Below are 21,503 nucleotides of genomic sequence, written 5' to 3' on the forward strand. Positions count from 1 at the left end.
TAGTTTCCTTGTGTCAAAGAAGATTTTTTTTAAGCTATTGAATTCGATTTGATATGATTTTTTTAATGCAGCAAGGTTTTTCTGGAAAACTACTAATTCAGCAGACATTTTTATTTTTGGAACAGGCATTTTTATCAAACAGGCATTTTTATCAAACAGGCATTTTTATTTTTTTATTCTGAAAATTAAAAATTATTTTTGGAACAGAATTCAAACATACTCTTTATTTCACAGTATATTCCACACCCGATAATTAATAAGTATTCTTCCGAACTCCGATAATGCAAGAGCCAAACGTTCTTCTCAATAGTAACTTCTTCAGCACACAGTAAATTAAACCCATTTCTTAAAAAGCTTAGGCACCGTTTAAATACTGTTTCTGAAAATAGTTTTTTTGTTTTCTGAACCCAAAAAAAAAAAAAAAAACTCATCTTTTGTAAAAAAAACTTTTAAAAATTATAACTATTTTTTTATTTTTAGAATCAAATTTATAGAATATATCTGAATTATTTTTATTTTTTATATTTTGACTTTTAAATTTCAAACAAAAAAAATACAAAAAACTATTCTACAAAACAATTTTAAAACCCAAAAAATAAAAATACAATCAGACCCTTAAACTCTTACCACTCAGACCAATACAAGTCGAATACCATGAATACCCCTTTCCTTACATATCACATACTTCTTATTTACCAATGATATATGACTATTTATTAATAGCAATAGCTTCATAAAAATTCCCATTATATCTTTCGTAGCAGTTAATAATAGAGGAATATTAATAAAAACAGATACGAGTAAGAGACAGCAGATGCTATTCAAGCAGCAAAATTAAATATGAATTGCCGCATATGCGAGAATTCTAATTATTTACTTTCATCTTTAAAATAAAAGATTTTACAAAATGCCGTAAATTTTTGAAAGGGTAAACTAAAAACGGCTTGATACCAACCTCCCTCCCATAAGAAATTTGAGATTAATTAGGACCCGCCACCAAAGGATGGCATTTGACATAATACAAATTGACAAAATCAAAGAATCACTAAATCGGCCCACAAAAACATACACACCACTTCATAACCCGCTGGACCTGGTTAGTCCTCGCAGAGAGGGCAGCAGCACTGTATGGCTGAACTCAGATCTTCTCTTGGGACAATTATGTGGAGATAGACAAGCGAACCTGCAAGGCTGTCGTATATCCTATGTATTCCAATCGCAAAAAACAATAACTGCTGTCAGGGTATAGGTGAAGCTAATGTCTACCTCTGTCTAGAGCATTTCTTCAAAGCGCCCCATATTTACATGTAAAAATTGTTCATCCAGCATTGTTGGCAACTTCTGCGGCTCTCTGCCTCATCATTTCCATTACAGCAGCTCTACGCCGTGAATCAGACTGTTGCTGCAACCTCCTTAAATGTTCTTTTAAATCTCTGATTTAACCCCAAAAAACACAAAAGTTAATACATGCAAAATCTTTTAATTTGAGTAAAATGGCAATGCCTGACCCCACAAACCTGCAACGTGGTACGTGGCAATCAGATTCTTTGCAAGCACGAGCATGAAGTTGAAGCAAATACCACATCTTCTTACAAAGAACACAGCCCCCGGAAGCACGTGTTTTGCAATGCATCCCATGGCGGAAAAGCCCCTTCACCTTGCGACAATTTGGATATTGGCAATGTGCAGAACGACATTGGGAAGCATGCACAAGGAGATCAAGCATTTTTCGAAGCTGTAAAAACAGAATCCATTTGTATCAGAGCCCAAGGGAACAAGCAAGCATGGTGTGATGAAGTAAGTAACATAAACACCATCAAGCATGGTGATAAGCAAGCAATAGCCAACAAAAAATTCATAAACATAATATAGACTGGAGAAGTAAGCAATAACCAAAAAAATTTAAAACATCATGTGAAGAAGACCAAATGCTTCTAAAAAACATAAGAGGCATTTCAAAGATGACAACTTAAGTTCATGAAAATGCACATATTCATCAATATCAACATCAACATCAACAACACCTTTATCCCAAACTAGTTGCAATAAGTGGTCCATGAATATGTATAAATATGCACATAAACATATTCACAAGTTTTATTCATCCCTTATGTAAAGAACCACTAATGACAAGCGCGGTTGAAAAGCCAGACACATTTAATAGCCCTAGGGACCAACCACTACAAATAAATTATGTCAGGCGGGTCCAGAGGGAAGCCCATGGCGGGGGCCACCACCAATGAGCTAAGCTACACCGAGTACATCAAGTGGGTCCGACACCACGTCTCAACCCAAAACCTTAAGGCTAGGGATTCATGGGTCCTTCCACTTATATACTCTTCACTTAGCCCATTACCAACCAATGTGGGACTCATCACACTTAAATGTCCCAACAATCTCCCCCTCAAGTGTGAAACCCACTATTGGTATGCTCCCCCTCAACCGAGTACCCGAAGTGGAAAGTACTCGACCCGCCTCCTAGCCAATCACCAGGCTAGCTCGAGCTCAACCCGACTCTGATACCATGTAAAGAACCTTGAGATACACCACCCCAAAAGCTAGCTCAAAGGGTGGGAGTGCCCAAAGCCTTATAAACTCCACATTAGTTGCTCATACAATCAATGTGGGACTATATATCTCAACACCTTATCCACTATAAAGAATTCAATAATTAATAATCAGTTATATACCATGTAATAACAGATGTGAAGAATTTGGGACTTCATCCTTTTAAAAAATATTAGAATTATCATGTCATCGACAATCTTTTCTTTTCTTTTTCTCGGTGTCATTGATAATCATCAAACATCAAATTCAAGAAAATTCTTAATACTTTTGCTCAAACTCAAATTCACAGTACATAGTTTTTACATGTTCCACTTGTTCCAATAAATAAACGAACGCAATACCAATTCATGCTCAAAATTCCTCACATGAATATATTACTATTTTATTTGACATACAACATATACAATTGATATATAAGCCCATTGTTTGCAATAAGACAATCCATAGGAGCAAAAAATAAAATCTTGTACAATACCTGCAATACTCGAAGCTGCCTTGCTTCTTTGTTCTGAGCATCACGATCAACCATTGACGGATGATTTGTCAACTTATGAGGATGGTCAATGCCTCCATCCTTATGATAACAAGCATTGCATACATCATACTCAGGGCAAACTTCACAACGCCAACCTTGACCAGTTTCTATGTCACGATAACATATATTACAAGTTGTCACAAATGCAGGAGCAGTTGGATTATGAAGATGATAGAGGACCATCATTGAGGAATGCTTGGCCCGCCTTAGTGTATCATATTGATAATGATTTCCCTGGCAGAGACTCAGAAATGCTTGTCTAGTGTCAAAGAATTCACTCTCAAGAATGTCATCTTTGTCCTTTGTATCAGATGGTACATCAGTAATTTCAACCTACAAGACAATGCAAGTGACAGAATTTTCCAAATTCACTTCTAATCAGTATCTATCGTGAGATTAGGTGTGTTCAAAATAACTTATTTTCCTTTCAGAAAAGCCTCAAACAAAAATGCTAAAGAGAGAGTTTTCACTGAAAAGTAAAATTTGATTGTAACATAATCAAAACCAAACATGCAATATACCAGTTCCAATTTAGAACTCCATATTTGTCCAACACCTTGGTTCCTCGGTATAGGAACTAGGTAGACCTAAGATGATTAATCGAATGCTATAAAACCACACACAAAAGATAAGAAGAAATGAACGAGTACAGAACCACTCGCTTTACATGTCAAAATTAGACCTACTTACTGGATAAAGAGTATGTTTCTCCCTCTGATTAATAGGATGTCTTTCTCTCTCTTCACGCTTTAGTTCTGCTTCATAACACCTAAGAAACCATTTACATTAGATCATTGTACTAAATATATTTAAATATTGTAACAGCAGGAATTGATTACTTTAGTCTCAAAGTGGTTCAGTTGGCAAGAAATATTAGAAAAGCAGAAAGATCATAAAAGGGATGTAAACAACAAATATTGATAAGACTAATATGATGTTGAAATACAAAAAAAATCTGTTATAGAGACAATAAAACAGCAGTTTGCCAGTTTCATTATTGTCCAAATCTGCACTAAAACTTATTCTACAAAGAAGTGCGTTATAAATGATGAAAATCTGCTATGTCATTATAGCAAACAGCATTGTGGCAAATGGCAGAGGCATTACAACCATGTTAAAAACTATAAAATATATTATGAAACCTGCATAATATAAATAATAAAAGTCTGACAACTTTATATAAAAAATAATAAACATAATTCAAACATTTTCTAGCATATCAAGCTTACTGAAAGTATCACAAAGTCCAATATAAATGCAACACAAAGGTAGCTAAACACAAAGACAAATGCCAAACCATAAGATAATTGAAGTCATTTTCTTCTATACATGCTAAGTTAAGGATTGCGTGGGTTGCTGGTTAAGGAAGGGTGGGTTAAAGGTTAAGGCTAGTTGGGTTTTAAATAAAAAAAACCTAAAAGAAAGACGTGGGTAACACACCAGAACAGAGAATCTCATCTAGTCAGGGCAATTCACAGCAGGCCGTGGGTATTCATGATGGATTCAGTGAGTTGTTCATGGTTGAAGAGATCAGCTGTTTGGGACTTCATGACTTCTTGGTATTGGGTGATGGGTGGTGAGAAGACTCTTTTGTTCATGTGAAATCAGGGCATGTGAAAAGAGAGGCAGTGAGGAATGAGACGCGAAAACAGAGTAAGATGTGATTCATGGCTCTGCCATACATACTTCCATGAACGTGGAGGTCATCATCAACAAGCTACAACGCAATGTACATCTTATGGTGTTTTGCACAATTTCCACTATGCCATTCTGCCATATTAGCAATTTAATAACACTCTAGGCTGCTTCAAACATGATATTCAAATTGAGGAAATTTACCTCACCCCTTAGAACTCCACAATCTAAGCTATGGACACAGATGCTAAAAAAACTTAGCAGATGGACAGCTTATCCTATATTATCAAGTATCTTTTATACCATCTGGCCTTATCTTGGGCCTAATTTTGTACTTCCGGAACAGTAAAGCCAAATATGAGACAATACATATTTTGTAGATTCCAATCTTGATTATTAAGAAGTCTGAATAACGCCATCCCAAAGGTGAAAATATATGGATCTTCTATCCACTATATACAACAGTATACAAAGCTAATCATTTGGAAGGAGGGAAGATATGACAACCAAGCTAAACAGAAACAACAAATCTAGCTTTCTGCATGCAAGTGCTCCAACCTATTAGAGTATTTGCATTAGAGCATATAAAAAGCATGTATTTCTTTGTATACTCCCGCCTATACTGATACCTTTCTACTGTTAGTTAGACATTTAGTATTAGGCTTATGACTCAGATCTGAGTCACCTACAGCTCTGTAATAGAGCTTTCTAAATTCAGATTCAGTGTATCTGTTTTATCAGAATAAAACGATGACTCTCTCTCTCTCTCTCTCTCTCTCTCTCTCTCTCTCTCTCTCTCTTCTCACACTTTCTTTCTCTTTCACGTTTAACTCTGATATGGTATCGTAGCCCTCTTTCTGAAGTCTTCTGAAACTGACAATCAGAAGAATGAATGAAACTCCAACACACAGAATCTCTACAATGCTCGGAACATTTCTGGAAGAGGTATAGGTAGATCCTTTACTGGTAATAATCATGGAAGTAGTAGCAAAGGTTGTATTGATGTTCAGTGTCAGCTTTGCTACAAGTTTGGACATTAAGTCCAAAATTGCTGGCATTGTTTTGATGAAAATTTCGTTCCAATCCTTCCTCCACCTGATTTCCCCAAGTAATTCATGCCAGCTAGTTCATGCTCAAATCAAAGATCCTTCCAATGCATCAAACCTTTTTCCGGTGGTGTTCCAACACAAGCTATGCACACAGCAGCACCTTCTTGTTCGTGTTATTCCACAAACCAGTCCTTCAGTGCAAGTTGGTCATGGTCTTCTGCCAACCCCCTCCAATGTAAAAGCTTTGGAGTGATATCTTGACTTAGGAGGATCTCACCACATAACCCCTGAATATTTGATGGTACATTTTGTACCTTGCTAAAAAACCAATCCTTGTTTACCAACCACACATTGTCTAAACCAAATCCAATTCTCTCTTAGATATGTTCCCCAAAAAATCCTATTCATGCAGATTCTCCCCCCAACTAATGAAGAGATCTTGAATTGCCACACAATCTGCTTCAAAGTGCTCAGCTCTCAAATCTTTATAGGCAACGAGTAAGGTCTGAAAATTATAGCCTCTAGTTCTTCCATTTTCCCTTCACAACGTAAACCACACACTAATTTATTCTTGTATAATTTGCTTCTTGTTCCCTCAACAACAAAGAACATAGTGCGAGCAAGTTTGCCAGAGATAATGGGGTGTACTTTGAATTTCACCCTTTTACTTGTGTTAAATCACAGGGGTCCAATGAGGTCCTGCTGGAGAGGGTACCCTGGGTTCAGATGGCTTATACCGGTTGGTGGAGTCCAGTTATCACACATTCGAAGTAAAAAAAATCTGCCTTAGTGAAACTTTACTTCTGTTGTTCATAGTTGTAATTCTGCTCTTTGTTCTATTTTTTATGTTGTTTCTACTAGTTTCGCTAAAGATAGTGTAGGTGCCAATGGCAATGTAATAGGAAAACGTACTATTTCGAATTTCAAGTACAACTTATGGCACTGCCGCTTGGGCAATCCTCACAATGAGGCTGTCAGGCTTGTATTGAATAATTGTAAGATTTCAACACCTAATAAAACAGAACATGATTTCTATAATGCTTGCTGTCCGTGAAAATCCCATAGATTGCCATCTTTCTCCTCCATTACAAAATAACAAAAGCCTTTTGATTTGATCTATAGTGATCTGTGGGGGCTAGCCCCTGTTCAATCCTCCATAGGGTTCACATGCTACATTTCCTTTGTAGATGCCCATACCAGATATACATGGATCTATCCTTTGAAATTAAAATATAAAGCCCTAATTGTTTTCACTCAATTTCATACTCTTATTGGTAATAAATTTCAAACCTCAATTAAAGCTCTTCAAACTGACAGGGGCGGAGAATTTTGACCCTTTAGCCAACTTATCATATAGCTTGGAATTGCCTACAAATTAGCCCGTCCTCATACCCATCTCCAGAATGGAGTTGTTGAACGTAAGCACAGACACATTGTGGAGACTAGGCTAACCCTTTTGGCACATGCTTCATTGCCTACGAAATTCTAGGATCATGCTTTCTTAATAATTGTTTACCTCATCAATTCTCTTCCTTCAGCTACTCTAAACTTAGAAATTCCCTTTACCAAATTGTATAAAATGTCTCTTGATTACTTTTTTCTCAAGGTTTTTGGTTGTGCTTGTTTTTCTTTTCTATGCACTTACAATAATCACAAACTTGATTTCAGGTCCAACAAGTGTATCTTTCTCAGTTATTCCCCAAACAACAAAGGATATAAATGCTTTGACCCCACTCTTCATCTCCAAAGATGTGTGTAATGAGACAAAGTTCCCTTCCTTTCTTGGCTCAAGATGGATTCCACTAACCTTAGGTCTCCTTTTGATTCTTCTCTTGTTTCCAATTTAATCCCACTATCTCCTTCTCACTCAATCAATATTTCTTCTCCTACTTTCTCTCCCTCAGTCTCCTTCTTAGGCACTTTCAGGACCAAACCATCTATATTTTGAGCTAGTCACTTCCATTCACTTTATTCCTTCTTCTACATCATCTCAAACTCTTATACAGTCACAATCTACTTCTCAATCCTCTCACTCATCTTTGCAACTCCTAGTACTCCTTCCCTTGCATCACCTACAAATTCCACTACTTCTTCCTCTTCTTCAAGTTCAGGGTCAAAATATGTACCATCTAACTCTTTCAACTCTTTCCCACTTGCCCTTTAACTTAGAGACCTGAAATTTTAATGACTTCTCTGAAACCTTGCACTGTTAAACAAGCTCTAACTAATTCCAACTGGCTTACTGCTATGCAAGTTGAACATGAAGCTCTTCAATCTAATGACACCTGGAGTTTGGTTCTTCTTCCACTAAACCGCAAGGCCATTGGCTAATGTTGGGTTCCATTTGCAAGGTATGGGACATAGAGTCCCACATTGGTCGTATGAGCAACTAATGTGGCCTTTATAAGGCCTTGGGGCACTCTCACCCTTTGAGCTAGCTTTTGGGATGGTGCAACCCAAGGTCTCATCAAATGGTATCAGAGCATCCATCACATGGAGCGAGCGTGGAGGCACACACTAGGGAAGCGTGGTGGAATGTTGGGTTCCATTTGCAAGGTATGGGACTTGGAGTCCCGCATTGGTTGTATGGGCAACTAATGTGGCCTTTATAAGGCCTTGGGGCACTCCCACCCTTTGAGTTAGCTTTTGGGGTGGTGCAACCCAAGGTCTCATCAAATGGTATCAGAGCATCCATCACGTGGAGTGTGCGAGGGGGCACGCACTAGGGAAGCGTGGTGGAATGTTGGGTTCCATTTGCAAGGTATGGGACTTGGAGTTCCACATTGGTTGTATGGGCAACTAATGTGGTCTTTATAAGGCCTTGGGACACTCTTATCCTTTGAGCTAGCTTTTGGGGTGGTACAACCCAAGGTCTCATCTGGAAATCCTCAGACAGAATCAATTCCATGTTAATTACAAGAAGTGCAGTTTTGCGGAGGAAGAGTTGGAATATTTAGGCCACTTAATCTCTAAAGAGGGGGTAAAAGATGATCCAAGGAAGCTGGAAGCAGTGAGTACATGGCCTATACATCAGAATTTGAAGGCATTGACGGGATTTCTGGGACTTACGGGCTATTACCGGAGATTCATCCAACATTATGGGCAAATTGCTAGACCGTTGACCCAACTACTAAAAAAGGATAATTTTAAGTGGGGCGCAGAACCGCAAGCTGCGGTTGAAGCTTTGAAATCAGCCATGGTGAAACAACCCACTCTAGCTCTTCCAAATTCCGAAGAAGTTTTTATTGTAGAGACAGATGCTTCAGGAGTGGGCATGGGAGTTGTCCTTACGCAAATGAGGAGACCAGTCGCATTTTTAAGTCGAGCGTTTTCTGAAAAAGCCAGGTGTCAGTAAGATTATGAAAGGGAATTGAAGGCCATTGTGTTTGTAGTGATTAAATGGCGACACTATCTTATGGGTAGGCATTTTATAATTAGAACAGATCATTGCAGTTTAAAATATCAGACTAATCAAAGAATCATGGCTAAAAATTAGCAGAAGTGGGTAGCGAAATTAATGGGGTCTGATTTCGATTTAGTTCAAACCTGGGGAGGAAAATAAGGCTGCTGATGCCTTATCCAGAGTGATAGAGTGCAAGGAATTGACTCTAGTGTCTTGTCCAAATTTACAGAACATTGCAGAAGAGGTATTAAAAGATGAAGTGACACTTAATATTATGAGAGAAGTGATGATTGACAACAAGTCCCATCCCGGTTATCATGTGAAAGCGGGATGTTTATGGTACCAAAACAAGTTGGTCATTCCAATGGCTTCACCATATATTCAGGTGATTTTGGAAGAATTCCATTCTTCTCCATGGGGGGACATTCGGGGAAGTTGAGAACTTTCAAACGAATAGCATATGTTTTCTTTTGGAAAAGGATGAGGAGGGATGTTAAGGAATTTGTTCAAGCTTGTAGCACTTGTCAACAGCAGAAGTATGACAACCTTCTTCCTGGGGGCTTCTCCAACCCTTACCAATTCCTACGAGGGTATGGGAAGACATTTTGATGTATTTCATAAGGGGTTTGCCCAAATCTAAAGGTGTGGATACCATTCTGGTGGTTGTAGATAGATTTACCAAGTATGCACACTTTTCAACGCTTACACATCCATTCACGGCTCAAGAGGTGGCTGCTGTTTTCATTAGAGAGGTGGTGAGACTGCAAGGTTTTCTAAAATCCATAGTATCCGATCGTGACAGGGTATTTATGAGCAAATTTTGGGAAGAGATCTTCAAGATGGCAGGAACTAAACTCATATTTAGTTCAGCATACCATCCACAAACAGATGGTCAAACAGAAGTCGTTAACCGCACTTTGGAGACAGACTTACGCTGTTTCATTAACGGTCATCCCAAAGGGTGGGCTAAATGGATACCATGGGCAGAGTTCTGGTTCAATTCTTCCTATAATAGAGCTATTCAGATGACGTCATTCAAAGCATTATATGGTAGAGACCCACCTGATATTCTGCATTTAGGAGGAAGAGGTGACACACCTGTAGAAGCTGTTGATCAATGGTTGCAAGCCAGAAATGCCATCTTAGAAGACCTGAAGCAAAATCTTCATATTGCACAAGAGAAGATGAAAATACAAGCTGATAAAGTTCTTTGGCTCAAGTCTCTTCTGCAAGTCTCTTTTAGCACTCCTCATATTTGTTGTGACAACAAGAGCACAATAGCTATTTCTCATAATCCAATACTACATGCCAGAACCAAGCACATGGAACTGAACATATTTTTTGTCAAAGAACGTGTTCTTGCCAAGGAAATTCAAGTCTCTCATCTTCCTGCCTTAGATCAAAATGATGATACACTTACCAAGAGTCTCTCAACTTCCAAATTCATTGTCTAACAATTAGCAAGGAAAATAATATATATTTTGAAGTAATACCATATTAACAATTTTATATTAATATCTAACAATTACAATGAAACATTCTCTCATGTTGTTCTGCCAGATACAATTAGAGTAATGCTCGTTCTTGCTCTTACACATGGCTGGATGCTTAGGCAGCTAGACATCAATAATAATTTTCTTAATGGAGATTTAGAAGAGGAAGTGTTAGAGATATATAAAACCATTAAAGAGACCCTCACTTAACAGCTTAAGTTTTTGGGTTAAATTGATTCTTTATATGGTATCAGAACCTCAGTGTCCCGGGTTCGATCATCGTCGTTTTCCATTTTTTTTGTAGAATTTCTTAGCACAGGTTAGCTAGGCTTGATGCATCATCCACCTTTCAAGCCCAATAGGCTCTCTTGTGAGGGGGCGTGATAAAGATATATAAAACCATTAAAGAGGCCATCACTTAACAGCTTAAACTTTTGAGTTGAATTGGTTCTTTACAGGAAGTTTATATAATTAAACCTCGGGCTTTAGATCTACCAACAAGTCTCTGGTTTGTAAGTTGAACAAGGCTCAGGCACCTAGATCATGGTTTGACAAGCTCGAGCAATGTCTTCTTAGTCTCTGTTTCCAGGATAGCTATTGTGACCTTTCATTATTCATTCTTCGAATAGCACAAAGTTGCACTTAAATACTTGTAAAGAACCTTGGGATACACCACCCCAAAAGCTAGCTCAAAGGGTGAGAGTGCCCAAGACCTTATAACTCCACATTGGTTGCACATACAACCAATGTGGGACTATATATCTCAACACGCCCTCTCACACGAGAGCCCATTGGGCTTGAAGAGTGGACAATGCAACAGGCTCAGCCTACCTGTGCTAAGAAACGCCACAAGAGAAAGTGGGGGGCGGCGAGGCTCTGATACCATGTAAAGAACCTTGGGATACAACCAATGTGGGACTATATATCTCAATACGCCCCCTTACACGAGAGCCCATTGGGCTTGAAGAGTGGACAATGCAACAGGCCCAGCCTACCTGTGCTAAGAAACGCCACAAGAGAAAGTGGGGGGCGGCGAGGCTTTGATACCATGTAAAGAACCTTGGGATACACCACCCCAAAAGCTAGCTCAAAGGGTGGGAGTGCCCAAGACCTTATAACTCCACATTGGTTGCACATACAACCAATGTGGGACTATATATCTCAACAATACTCGTGTATGCGGATGATAAAATCATGACTGCAACAAATTCATCCTTATACAACATATTATTACTAAATTTCGCTCTCAGGTTGCTTTAAAGGACAAAGGAGATCCTTGATTATTTTCTTGGTGTGGAGATAAAGACCTTCTAGCTAGAGCTGAGATGCATGAAACCAAAAACATACCTTCAATGATGCCCTCTAGTTGCAAGCTAACTAGATATGGCTCCAATTAATACTCAGATTCCCATTACTACAGATCCATTGTTGGGACATCTCAGTATGCTACCATTACTTGACCTAAGATTAGTTATGTGGTTAATAAGGTGTGACAATTTAGGAACAACCTCTTGATGATCATAGGCGCATTGTCAAGCAGATTCTACAATATCTTAGAGGCACCTCTTTGTATGGTCTTATGCTTACTTGTTACCCTCATTCTCACAGCATATTGTGTGACCCAGATGACAGACGTTTGACTTAAGGAGTTTGTCTATTACTAAGGCCTACTCTTGTGTCTTAGTGGTCAGAGAAGTAGACCCTTGTAACAAGGTCTAGTAATAAGGCAGAAAATAAAAACCTGGCTGTTACTTAAGCTGAGATACTCTGGACTCAATCCCTTCTTTGTAAGCTTCAGGTGCAACACTCCACTCCCATGGTTTTATGTGACAATCTTAGTAGAATGGCTCTTTCCTACAATCTTGTTCTCTATTCACGCACAAAACATATGGAGTTAGACATCTCTTTTGTTCGTTAAAAGGTTCTTGCCAAGCACCTTGTTTCATATATACTAGCTTCATATCAAATTGCTGAGAGTCTGCTGAAGCTCTATCACCAATCGGTTTGTTAAATTAAGAAGCAAACTTAAAGAGTTTTCGGATAGCCTTATGATTTTTAGGCTACATATCAAGTTGTTAGGCTTATGATTGTATTTTTGGTTAGTCTCTGACTCAGGTTTGAGTGAGCTACAGCTCTATAAATAGAGCTTTCTATCTTCAGATTCAGTGTATTTGTTTTATCAAAATATAACGATAATTATCTCTCAAGATTTCTCTCTCTTTTCCCGCACTTACTTTCTATTTCTCCCTTAACTCTGATACAACCCCACCATTCATGTGTCTCTCTTCTTGTTCATGAGTGATGGTTTACAAATTGCAATGCTTAGAAGGCCCTACTAAAGCCTATTCCAAATACTCCTTGAAGAATATTCAGCTTACCCACGCAGCAGTCTAGCAAACATGGATATGACACGGGAGATGGACACCACACGACAAAGACATGGGGACACAGCATTTTATTAAAACTACAGGATGCAGTTCAAGACTTCTCTCAACTAAGTTGGAGAAGACACAATTTTGATATAGTGCATTCGTATATTTTTAACCAATTGGAGCCGAAATGTCACATGACAAAACATGGAGATAGGATTGAAGAATCCTTACTTATCACAAATCTGAAAATTCTTGCACTGGTTGCAAAGCCAACGGTTGCCAGACACCATTAGAATACAACAGTTAGTACATACATGCTGCAAATGAACCATAATAAAATCTTCCTTCATCGGGCAAATGGTTTCACCAAGCTGGAGAAAGATCAAAGAAGAAAATTATTACACATAAGGACCTAAGATGAAAATTAAAAGGAGATAAGGAGAAGATATTAATATTTGAAAATTTAGTTATATAACATTTCCAAAGAATTTAAAAATGATTTGAAAGGGATCTCATTCCCGCAAAAGAACAACAATATTTGTATTATATATTTAAAACGGTGAATTACTTTGTGCATGAGAAGCAGATCTTTCGAGGCATTTCCTGAAAGATCTGACTGACCAGACGCTTTTAAAGCCCTTTTTGTTATGGATTTTTTAGTTGTTCCCTTCTTATTTTGTTTTCTACCATCTTCCTCCTGGCGAAGCTGATAAATCAAATCCTCTGCAGCCCCAGGCCAGTAGTCACCATCAAAATATGGGAGTCTTGCAGCTGTAACCTTAGCCCTACATTCACCAGTAGATACGAAGAAATGATCATATAAGTTGGTAAGATCGACCACAATATTCTCCTTGGCAGCTTTTCTTAGCATGGATAGATACCTGAAGAAACGTGTTTACAAAAGATACTAAAGTTAGATATCAATAAACCTTCACATTGTACAAGTAAAACAATTAGATAGGTCTTTCTTTCTCTTTTTGCTTATACTGAAGCGCTCTTAGGCTCACCATTCTCGAAGCTTATCGGATTTTGGTGTTTTCTGAATTTCTGGATGACAATATAAAATATAATCTTCACCCTTTAATGGAGGACAGGCCCATATATAACAGCTTGTGAAACCACGCTTTTTGCAATATTCAAGGTATCCAATCTACAAAGAAACAAATTTCCATGAAAATTGATAAATTATTATATAATTTACAGGAAGATAATACTCCAGAACTAGAGACCCTCCAAGAATGGGTTCCAAAAGGATGTAACAGACATTATAAGAGCAATACAATACAATAGTGACTTATGTTTACCAGAATTTCATGGTAAACAAATGTCCGAAGAGCCTCTCCAGTCACTGCTTTAACTTCAGGCCTAAAATACTTCACAGAGTCCAAATATGATAGATACACCCGGCGCTGATTGGGGAATTGACATTCAGATCCAAATTCTTGGACATACATGCCAAATAGGCATACTTCCACACCTTCAATCTTTTGAAACAGCAATATTACCTGGAATAGAAAGCTAAAGGCATCAATATTCACGACTAATGATGATGATTTGATTAGCATTAGATCTTAAAAGCAATTTTCCCATTACCTTGGATTTATATGGGAATTCAGTTGGGTAATTTTCTTCCTGAAAAATCTCCAAAAACCGCTGCTTTACTTCTAACTTCTTGTCAACAGATGACACAACTCTTACAACAAGAGCTTCAGCTCCAGGCACCTGGTAACATACAAGTCAAAATGACATCAATAGTCCACAGGAAACCAAGAATAGGAAGAAATGTAAATATTAATAAATCACTCCCCCATGAAATCCCAATTTGTGAGAGTAGGGGTGAGGAAAATCCTTGTACGCAACGTTATCCTTGCATTTCAGCAAATAGGTTATTTTATGGATTCAAACCAATGACCTTTCCGTCACCAAGGATCAACTATACCACTGCTCCAGGCTCTCCCTCATAAGTGTAAATATTAATATCCTAAAAAAAAAAAAAAAACAATGGAAAAAAACGGAAAGAACTAAAATATATTTGATAAAATTATAGGGATTTAGGTAGGAAGAAGGAAGAGTCTATATAGATTCAGAACAATATTCTCTTGAGTGTAATGACGTGATACAGAAGACAAAGTACTAACCCCTATTATACTAACACTACACTCCTAATCCTAATTAATTAAAAATCATAAAATAAGAAAATACTCCTAAGAGATCTTCAAAGATAAAAATAATGATATTATGATATATTTTCCCGATAGTCTAACATTTCCCCTCAAGTTAAAACTTTAGCTTGTTAAATCAAATATTAAGAAAATAAACAAAATAAAACTTAATGGCAAGAAAAGACAAAATAAACTTAAGATTAGCTTGTAACAAATAAACTCCTTAAAAAGTAAAAAATAACCATATTTACTAAAAAATTAACCAAACAATATAATCTAGATTCCACGAAACATGGTTGAAAGGCATTCAAGGAAGATGGAGACGTAAGAAAGATAAACATTGCTGCAAATATAACTTTACAATTTAGCTGGAATGACCATCAACTTGAAGAGTTGGTTCGAATTTGCATGACCAACAGCGAAAGTTTCTTGCCAAGCAATGACATACAACAAGAACTAAAAGCTTCTCCAAGAACAACATTTGAAGGCTCAAATAGAAAAAAAGGAAAAAAAAGAAAAAAGAAAAAAAGAAGATGCTGGGTCTGAAAGTGGTGAGTGGGTTAGTTAGTTTGTTAGGGAAATTTTCTAAAATATTCTTAGAGGAGGGAATAAAAGGAGAGGGAATATGTGGAGTGGGGTATGCATGTATTGAGTTGCCATTTGTAAAAAGAGGCTATGCCTCCATTGAAGCAATAAAATCAGTGTGTTCATCTTGGGTTCCATCATTTTGGTATAAGGGCATCTGCGATTTGGAGGTGCTTCTGGTCCAGAGTTGTGAAGAAATGAAAACTAAGGGAGGAATCAGCAATTTAGAGCTCAAGGAAATGTTGTTAAAAGTGGTGAAGGTTTTCGATGAAGCAATAGAGAAGATGGAGACAGAGAGATTTTAGATCAAGAAGAAGAACAATTTTGAACACAAAGAATAAATTGAAAAAGAAGATGAAGAACCATGTAAAGAAGGAGGGAAAAAAAGAAAAGAAGCGGAAGAAACAGAAGCTAGAGAAAGAAACGTAGAGGAAGAAACAATAGCTATGGAAGGGCAAGGAGCTACGCAGTGATAGGCGCACATGGTTCCGACGGCTGACAGTGGCGAAAATGGCGAATCGACGGTGGCGTAACCCGATTGGCAACATGCAGGGAAGCGACATGCAAAATTCCAATGACTGTGGGACTGCGACCCAGTCTTCTCACGGGGCCCGACGACGTACGGCGGCGAGCGGTGGGGAGCAAAATTCTGGCGACTTCCACTGGAGGAGAAGGCAGAAAAGCGAAAAGAAGTTGGAGTGTTTGAAGAAGAGGCAATGATGCAAAAGTTGGAGGCAAGGGAAAAGGAGATGATTCGTGCGCGGGTCGGGTAAGGTCACCGTTGGGGCGAAGCAGACACACAGGCGGATAAGTGGTGGGGGGAAGTTATCATACGCTCAGGGCCTTTTCCTATGACAACAAGGCACCAAATAATTTTGAAATGCAGGCCAATAAATGGGGAAGTAATGGGTTGGGTAGTGGGCTAAACACTTGGCTAGCATTGACAAATTGAGCCCAAACAAAAAAAAATTCACGACCTAATTTAAATCATTGTTATGGGTGAACTGGATCTAACGGGCCCAACACATGCTACTATTCTCATGGTTGCTCGGGCTTCCAGGGTGGAAAACCAAGACGCTATAGATGCTGGGAGATCCAAAAGAGGCAAGGGCTGGTATTCAAGAGGTTCACTTCCTTCCCTTCAATCCAACCGACAAGCGTACTGCTCTGACTTATATAAACAGTGAAGGTAAAATGCATCGTGTCAGCAAAGGTGCACCAGAGCAGATTTTGAACCTTGCGCACAATAAACCAGAGATTGAATAAGGAGTTCATGCTGTTATTGATAAGTTTGCAGAGCAGGGCTTATGGTCTCTTGCAGTATCCTACCAGAAGTTCCTGATGGAAGGAAAGAAAGCCAAGGAGGGCCTTGGCAATTTATTGGAATCATGCCTCTGTTTGATGGAATCCACGGTGGAGTTACTGCTTAGATAATGAGAAATCCAAAGCAGCAATTGTGCATGAGAGAAACAAGAATGTGGGGAGCAGTGTGTGAGAGAATGTGATCAAAGTTCAGGCTGAGATTGCGGGAGAAGGTTGATTTGGAGTGGATGCTCACGAAAGCAGGTTATTAGCTGGAAACCTCATGAGGAAATCGAATGGCAGCAGTCAGCAATGGATGGCAAGATTCAGGTTGTTGGAAAGTCAACAAGGCAGAGGGACAAATAGAGAAGATGGTGGTTGCAATGGGCATAAAAGTTCATTAACAAAGATGAACTTGAGAGAAAAGACATAACTGGGATTCGTGCACAACCAATGAGAAGAAAAAAATTATGGAGATAATAATTTCGTTACAATAGAGTTCCATATTTTAGGAAACTGAACAACAGAATTGTGACAGGACAGATCGTGGAAGATGATACTTATTTGACACTATGCTGAAATCAATAAAATTATACTGATATTGTTGTAAAGAATGTGATATGATATAAAAGACAAAGCACTTTTTTTTGGGGTAATCTAAAGCACTTTTTATTTATACTAATAGATGACTCATCCAAATTAAATAAGGAAACAAATCATAAAATATAAAGAAATATAGTAACTAATCACAGCAGATTATCTAATATACTCTAAATTATTCTAAGATACAATACTATGTTATGAGATATTTCCTGGATATTATAATAATTGAATCTGAAATATATTGTATATTCAAGTATATGAGTCTGTACAAGGAGGCTCTCTATTTATAGAGACTAAAAGACCTAATGGGATGACCTAATGGGCCAAGCCCACAATCTAGACTATTCTAGACTATTCTAGACTATTCTAATAATAAATTAATATTATTTCTAACACTCCCCCTCAAGCTGGTGCGTATATATCAAAAGCTCCCAGCTTGTTACAAATATGATCTATTCGGGGACCTCTAAGAGCTTTAGTGAATACATCCGCAAGTTGATCATTGGAATTGACAAATGTTGTCTCGATCTCCCTTGACTGGATCTTTTCTCTAACAAAATGACAGTCAATTTCTATATGCTTGGTCCTCTCATGAAAGACTGGGTTAGAGGATATATGCAAAGCGGCTTGGTTGTCACAAATGAGCTTCATAGGCCTTTGTTCACAGAGATGGAGTTCCTTCAGCAATTGACTCAGCCAGATGAGCTCACAGGTTGCATTTGCCATTGCCCGATATTGCCTCCGCACTGGATCTGGCGACCACAGTTTGCTTCTTACTCTTCCAAGAGATCAAATTTCCTCCGAAGAGAACACAATACCCTGAGGTGGATCGTCTATCTGAAGGAGAACCTGCCCAGTCAGCATCTGAATAACTAGAGATCTCTGAACTCCCTTTATTTGTATATAATAAACCTCTTCCTGGCGCCTTTTTAATATATCGGAGAATTCTAATAACTGCATCCCAATGGGAGTCACAAGGAGAATCAAGAAATTGACTTGCAACACTCACTGCGAAGGAGATATCTGGCCTTGTCACAGTAAGATAATTCAATTTTCCAACTAGTCGGCGGTAGCGACTAGGATCTGGCAGTGGCTCCCCCTGTCCTGGTAATAACTTAACATTGGGGTCCATAGGTGTATCAATGGGTTTACAACCTAACATGCCAGTCTCATCTAGGATATCCAGTGCATACTTCCTCTGACAGATGGAAATGCCCCGCCTAGACTGTGCAACTCGATCCCCAAGAAATATCGAAGTCTGCCAAGATCTTTGGTCTGAAATTGATTGAATAAATGCTTTTTCAACTGATCAATCCCGGTCTGATCACTGCCTGTAATGATAATGTCATCAACATAGACCAGGAGATAAACGCACTGGCCAGAAGAGTTATGCCGGTAAAAGACAGAATGATCGGCTTTGCTTCTGATTAATCCAAAGGATTCAACAACTGAACTAAAGCGGCTAAACCAGGCCCGAGGAGATTGCTTCAGGCCATATAAAGATTTCCGAAGTTTACATATCATTCCAGAACTCTCCCCCTGAGCAACAAAACCTGGTGGTTGCTCCATATAAACTTCCTCCTGCAAGTCACCATGTAGAAAAGCATTCTTAATATCAAGTTGGAGAAGGGGCCAGTGATGAATGGCGGCAAGGGCAAGAAACAGGCGAACAGAAGCCATCTTAGCAACAGGAGAAAAGGTATCCCCATAATCAAGACCAAAGATCTGTGTGTATCCATTGGCCACTAAGCGAGCTTTAAGGCGATCAACAGTGCCATCAGGACCAACTTTAACTGTGAACACCCATCGACAACCAACAACAGACTTCCCGGGAGGAGCACGAACAAGATCCCAAGTGCCATTGGAGTGAAGTGCCTGCATTTCATCAAGCATCGCCTGGCGCCACCCTGGATGAGATAGTGCTTCACCTGTGGTTTTAGGGATGGAAACAGAAGAGAGACTAGAAACAAAAGTAAAATGTTGTGAAGAAAGTCTGTCATAACTCAAGAAAGAATAAAGGGGATGAGGATTTCGAGTGGATCGAATACCTTTCCGAAGGGCAATGGGAGGAGTCTCTGATGGAGGATCCGGAGGAGAAGAGCCGACGGGAAAGGGCGATGAGTCATCAAGAGGCAAAGTCGGAGGAGGTGCAGGCTGACGACGCTGGTATGTGAGGAGAGGACGATCTGCAGGTATGGAGGTAATTGGTTGCTCCTCTGGAATAGGGTCACCTGCAGCTGGTAAAGACAAATCAAGAAAAGGAACAGGAAGGACCTGATCAACTTGGGACACTGGAGACGGAGTAGAGTGAAAAGGCTGCTGATCAAGGAAAGTGACATCAGCAGAAACGATATAACGCTTGAGATCAGGAGAATAGCAACGATACCCTTTTTGAAAACGTGTATACCCAAGGAAAATACATTTGAAGGCCTTGGATGTCAACTTGTCTTTACCTGGAGTAAGATCATGAACAAAACAAGTACAGCCAAAAATATGTAAAGGCAGAGGATAAGAAGGTGCTCCGGAAAACAAAATACTGTGGGGAACATCATTATTTAGCACAGAAGAGGGCATGCGGTTGATAAGGAAACATGAGGTGATAATAGCATCTGCCCAAAAACGGAGTGGGACGTTCATATGAATGAGAAGGGTACGTGCAGTTTCAACTAGATGTCTATTTTTACGTTCAGCGACTCCATTTTGTTGTGGAGTGTGGGGACAGGTAGTCTGGTGTATCGTCCCTTGTGTATCCAGAAATTTAGAAAATTCAAGAGACACATACTCTTTTGCATTATCACTGCGCAAGATTTGAATAGAAGCACCAAATTGAGTTTTTATTTCTGCACAAAACTTTTGATAAATTGAAAATAACTCAGAACGATTTTTCATTAAATAAACCCAAGTGCAACGGGAGAAATCATCAATAAAGGTGACAAAATACTGAAAACCCAAAACAGACGTTGTTCGACTCGGACCCCAAATATCAGAATGAACAATAGAAAAAGGAGCATCAGCTCTTTTATTGACTCTATTAGCAAAGGAGGAGCGAGTGTGTTTTCCTTGCTGACAAGAATGACAGTTTAAAGACTTAAGATTGGATAAAAAGGGAACCATATGCTGAAGCTTGGAGAGGTTTGGATGACCCAGACGGCTGTGAATTAGCTCAGGAGACTCTGTGAGAGAACAGGCTACTGGAGAAGGTGGTGCAATCAGATAGTAGAGACCTCGTGACTCAACGCCTGCTCCAATCGTCTTCCCCGTACCCGAATCCTGCATAGAAAAGGATTGTTTAGAGAAGGTAATAGTACATGAAAGAGAATGAATCAACTGGCTAACAGAGATTAAATTAAAAGGAATGCCAGGTATATAATAAACAGAACTCAAAGTTAAAAGAGGAGTTGGGTTGGCTTCCCCAATTCCACGAGCAGGAGCCTTAGTGCCATCAGCAAGAGTGACAGGGGGTAGGTTATTAGAATAAGAAAGTGAAGTGAAGAGATCTTTATTACCACAAAGATGATGAGTAGCACCTGAGTCTATTATCCAGGGTCCAAGAGATGATTGATAAAAACAAGCAACATGATTACCAGTGTCTTGAGTAGGATGCTGAGAAGAAACCTTCTTGAGAAGTGCCTCATAGTCGACACTTGAAAGAGTTACTAATCCAGTTGAAGGTGGCGTAACATCAGTTTGAGCAAAGTTGGCAGTCGGTGGCTTCAAATGAGGGTACTTCCTATAGCAGCGTTCTTCAAAATGCCCAAGATTCTGGCAATAATTGCAACGAGGCCTCTGTCTGCGG

General features: G+C 38.9%; 1 protein-coding gene across 3 annotated transcripts in view; it reads right to left on the reverse strand.

The window, feature by feature from the left end:
* Positions 1-862: 862 nt before the first annotated feature.
* The window catches only part of LOC133305219 (histone acetyltransferase HAC1-like), a 29,243-nt gene continuing 8,602 nt past the window's right edge, over positions 863-21,503 (reverse strand). For all 3 annotated transcript variants that reach the window (XM_061505364.1, XM_061505363.1, XM_061505365.1), the window contains 9 exons: positions 14,649-14,777; positions 14,360-14,560; positions 14,063-14,205; positions 13,624-13,936; positions 13,287-13,426; positions 3,794-3,872; positions 3,044-3,436; positions 1,518-1,735; positions 863-1,433 (listed from right to left, as the gene is read on the reverse strand). In XM_061505364.1, the coding sequence (XP_061361348.1) occupies positions 1,319-1,433; positions 1,518-1,735; positions 3,044-3,436; positions 3,794-3,872; positions 13,287-13,426; positions 13,624-13,936; positions 14,063-14,205; positions 14,360-14,560; positions 14,649-14,777 (1,731 nt within the window). In that variant the 3' untranslated portion in view covers positions 863-1,318. The remainder of the gene's footprint in view (positions 1,434-1,517; positions 1,736-3,043; positions 3,437-3,793; positions 3,873-13,286; positions 13,427-13,623; positions 13,937-14,062; positions 14,206-14,359; positions 14,561-14,648; positions 14,778-21,503) is intronic.

This window comes from Gastrolobium bilobum, unplaced genomic scaffold (assembly GCF_033153095.1).
Source record: "Gastrolobium bilobum isolate Gb01-03AN ecotype WA unplaced genomic scaffold, APGP_CSIRO_Gbil_v1 utg41381, whole genome shotgun sequence".
NCBI classification, from domain to species: Eukaryota; Viridiplantae; Streptophyta; class Magnoliopsida; order Fabales; family Fabaceae; genus Gastrolobium; species Gastrolobium bilobum.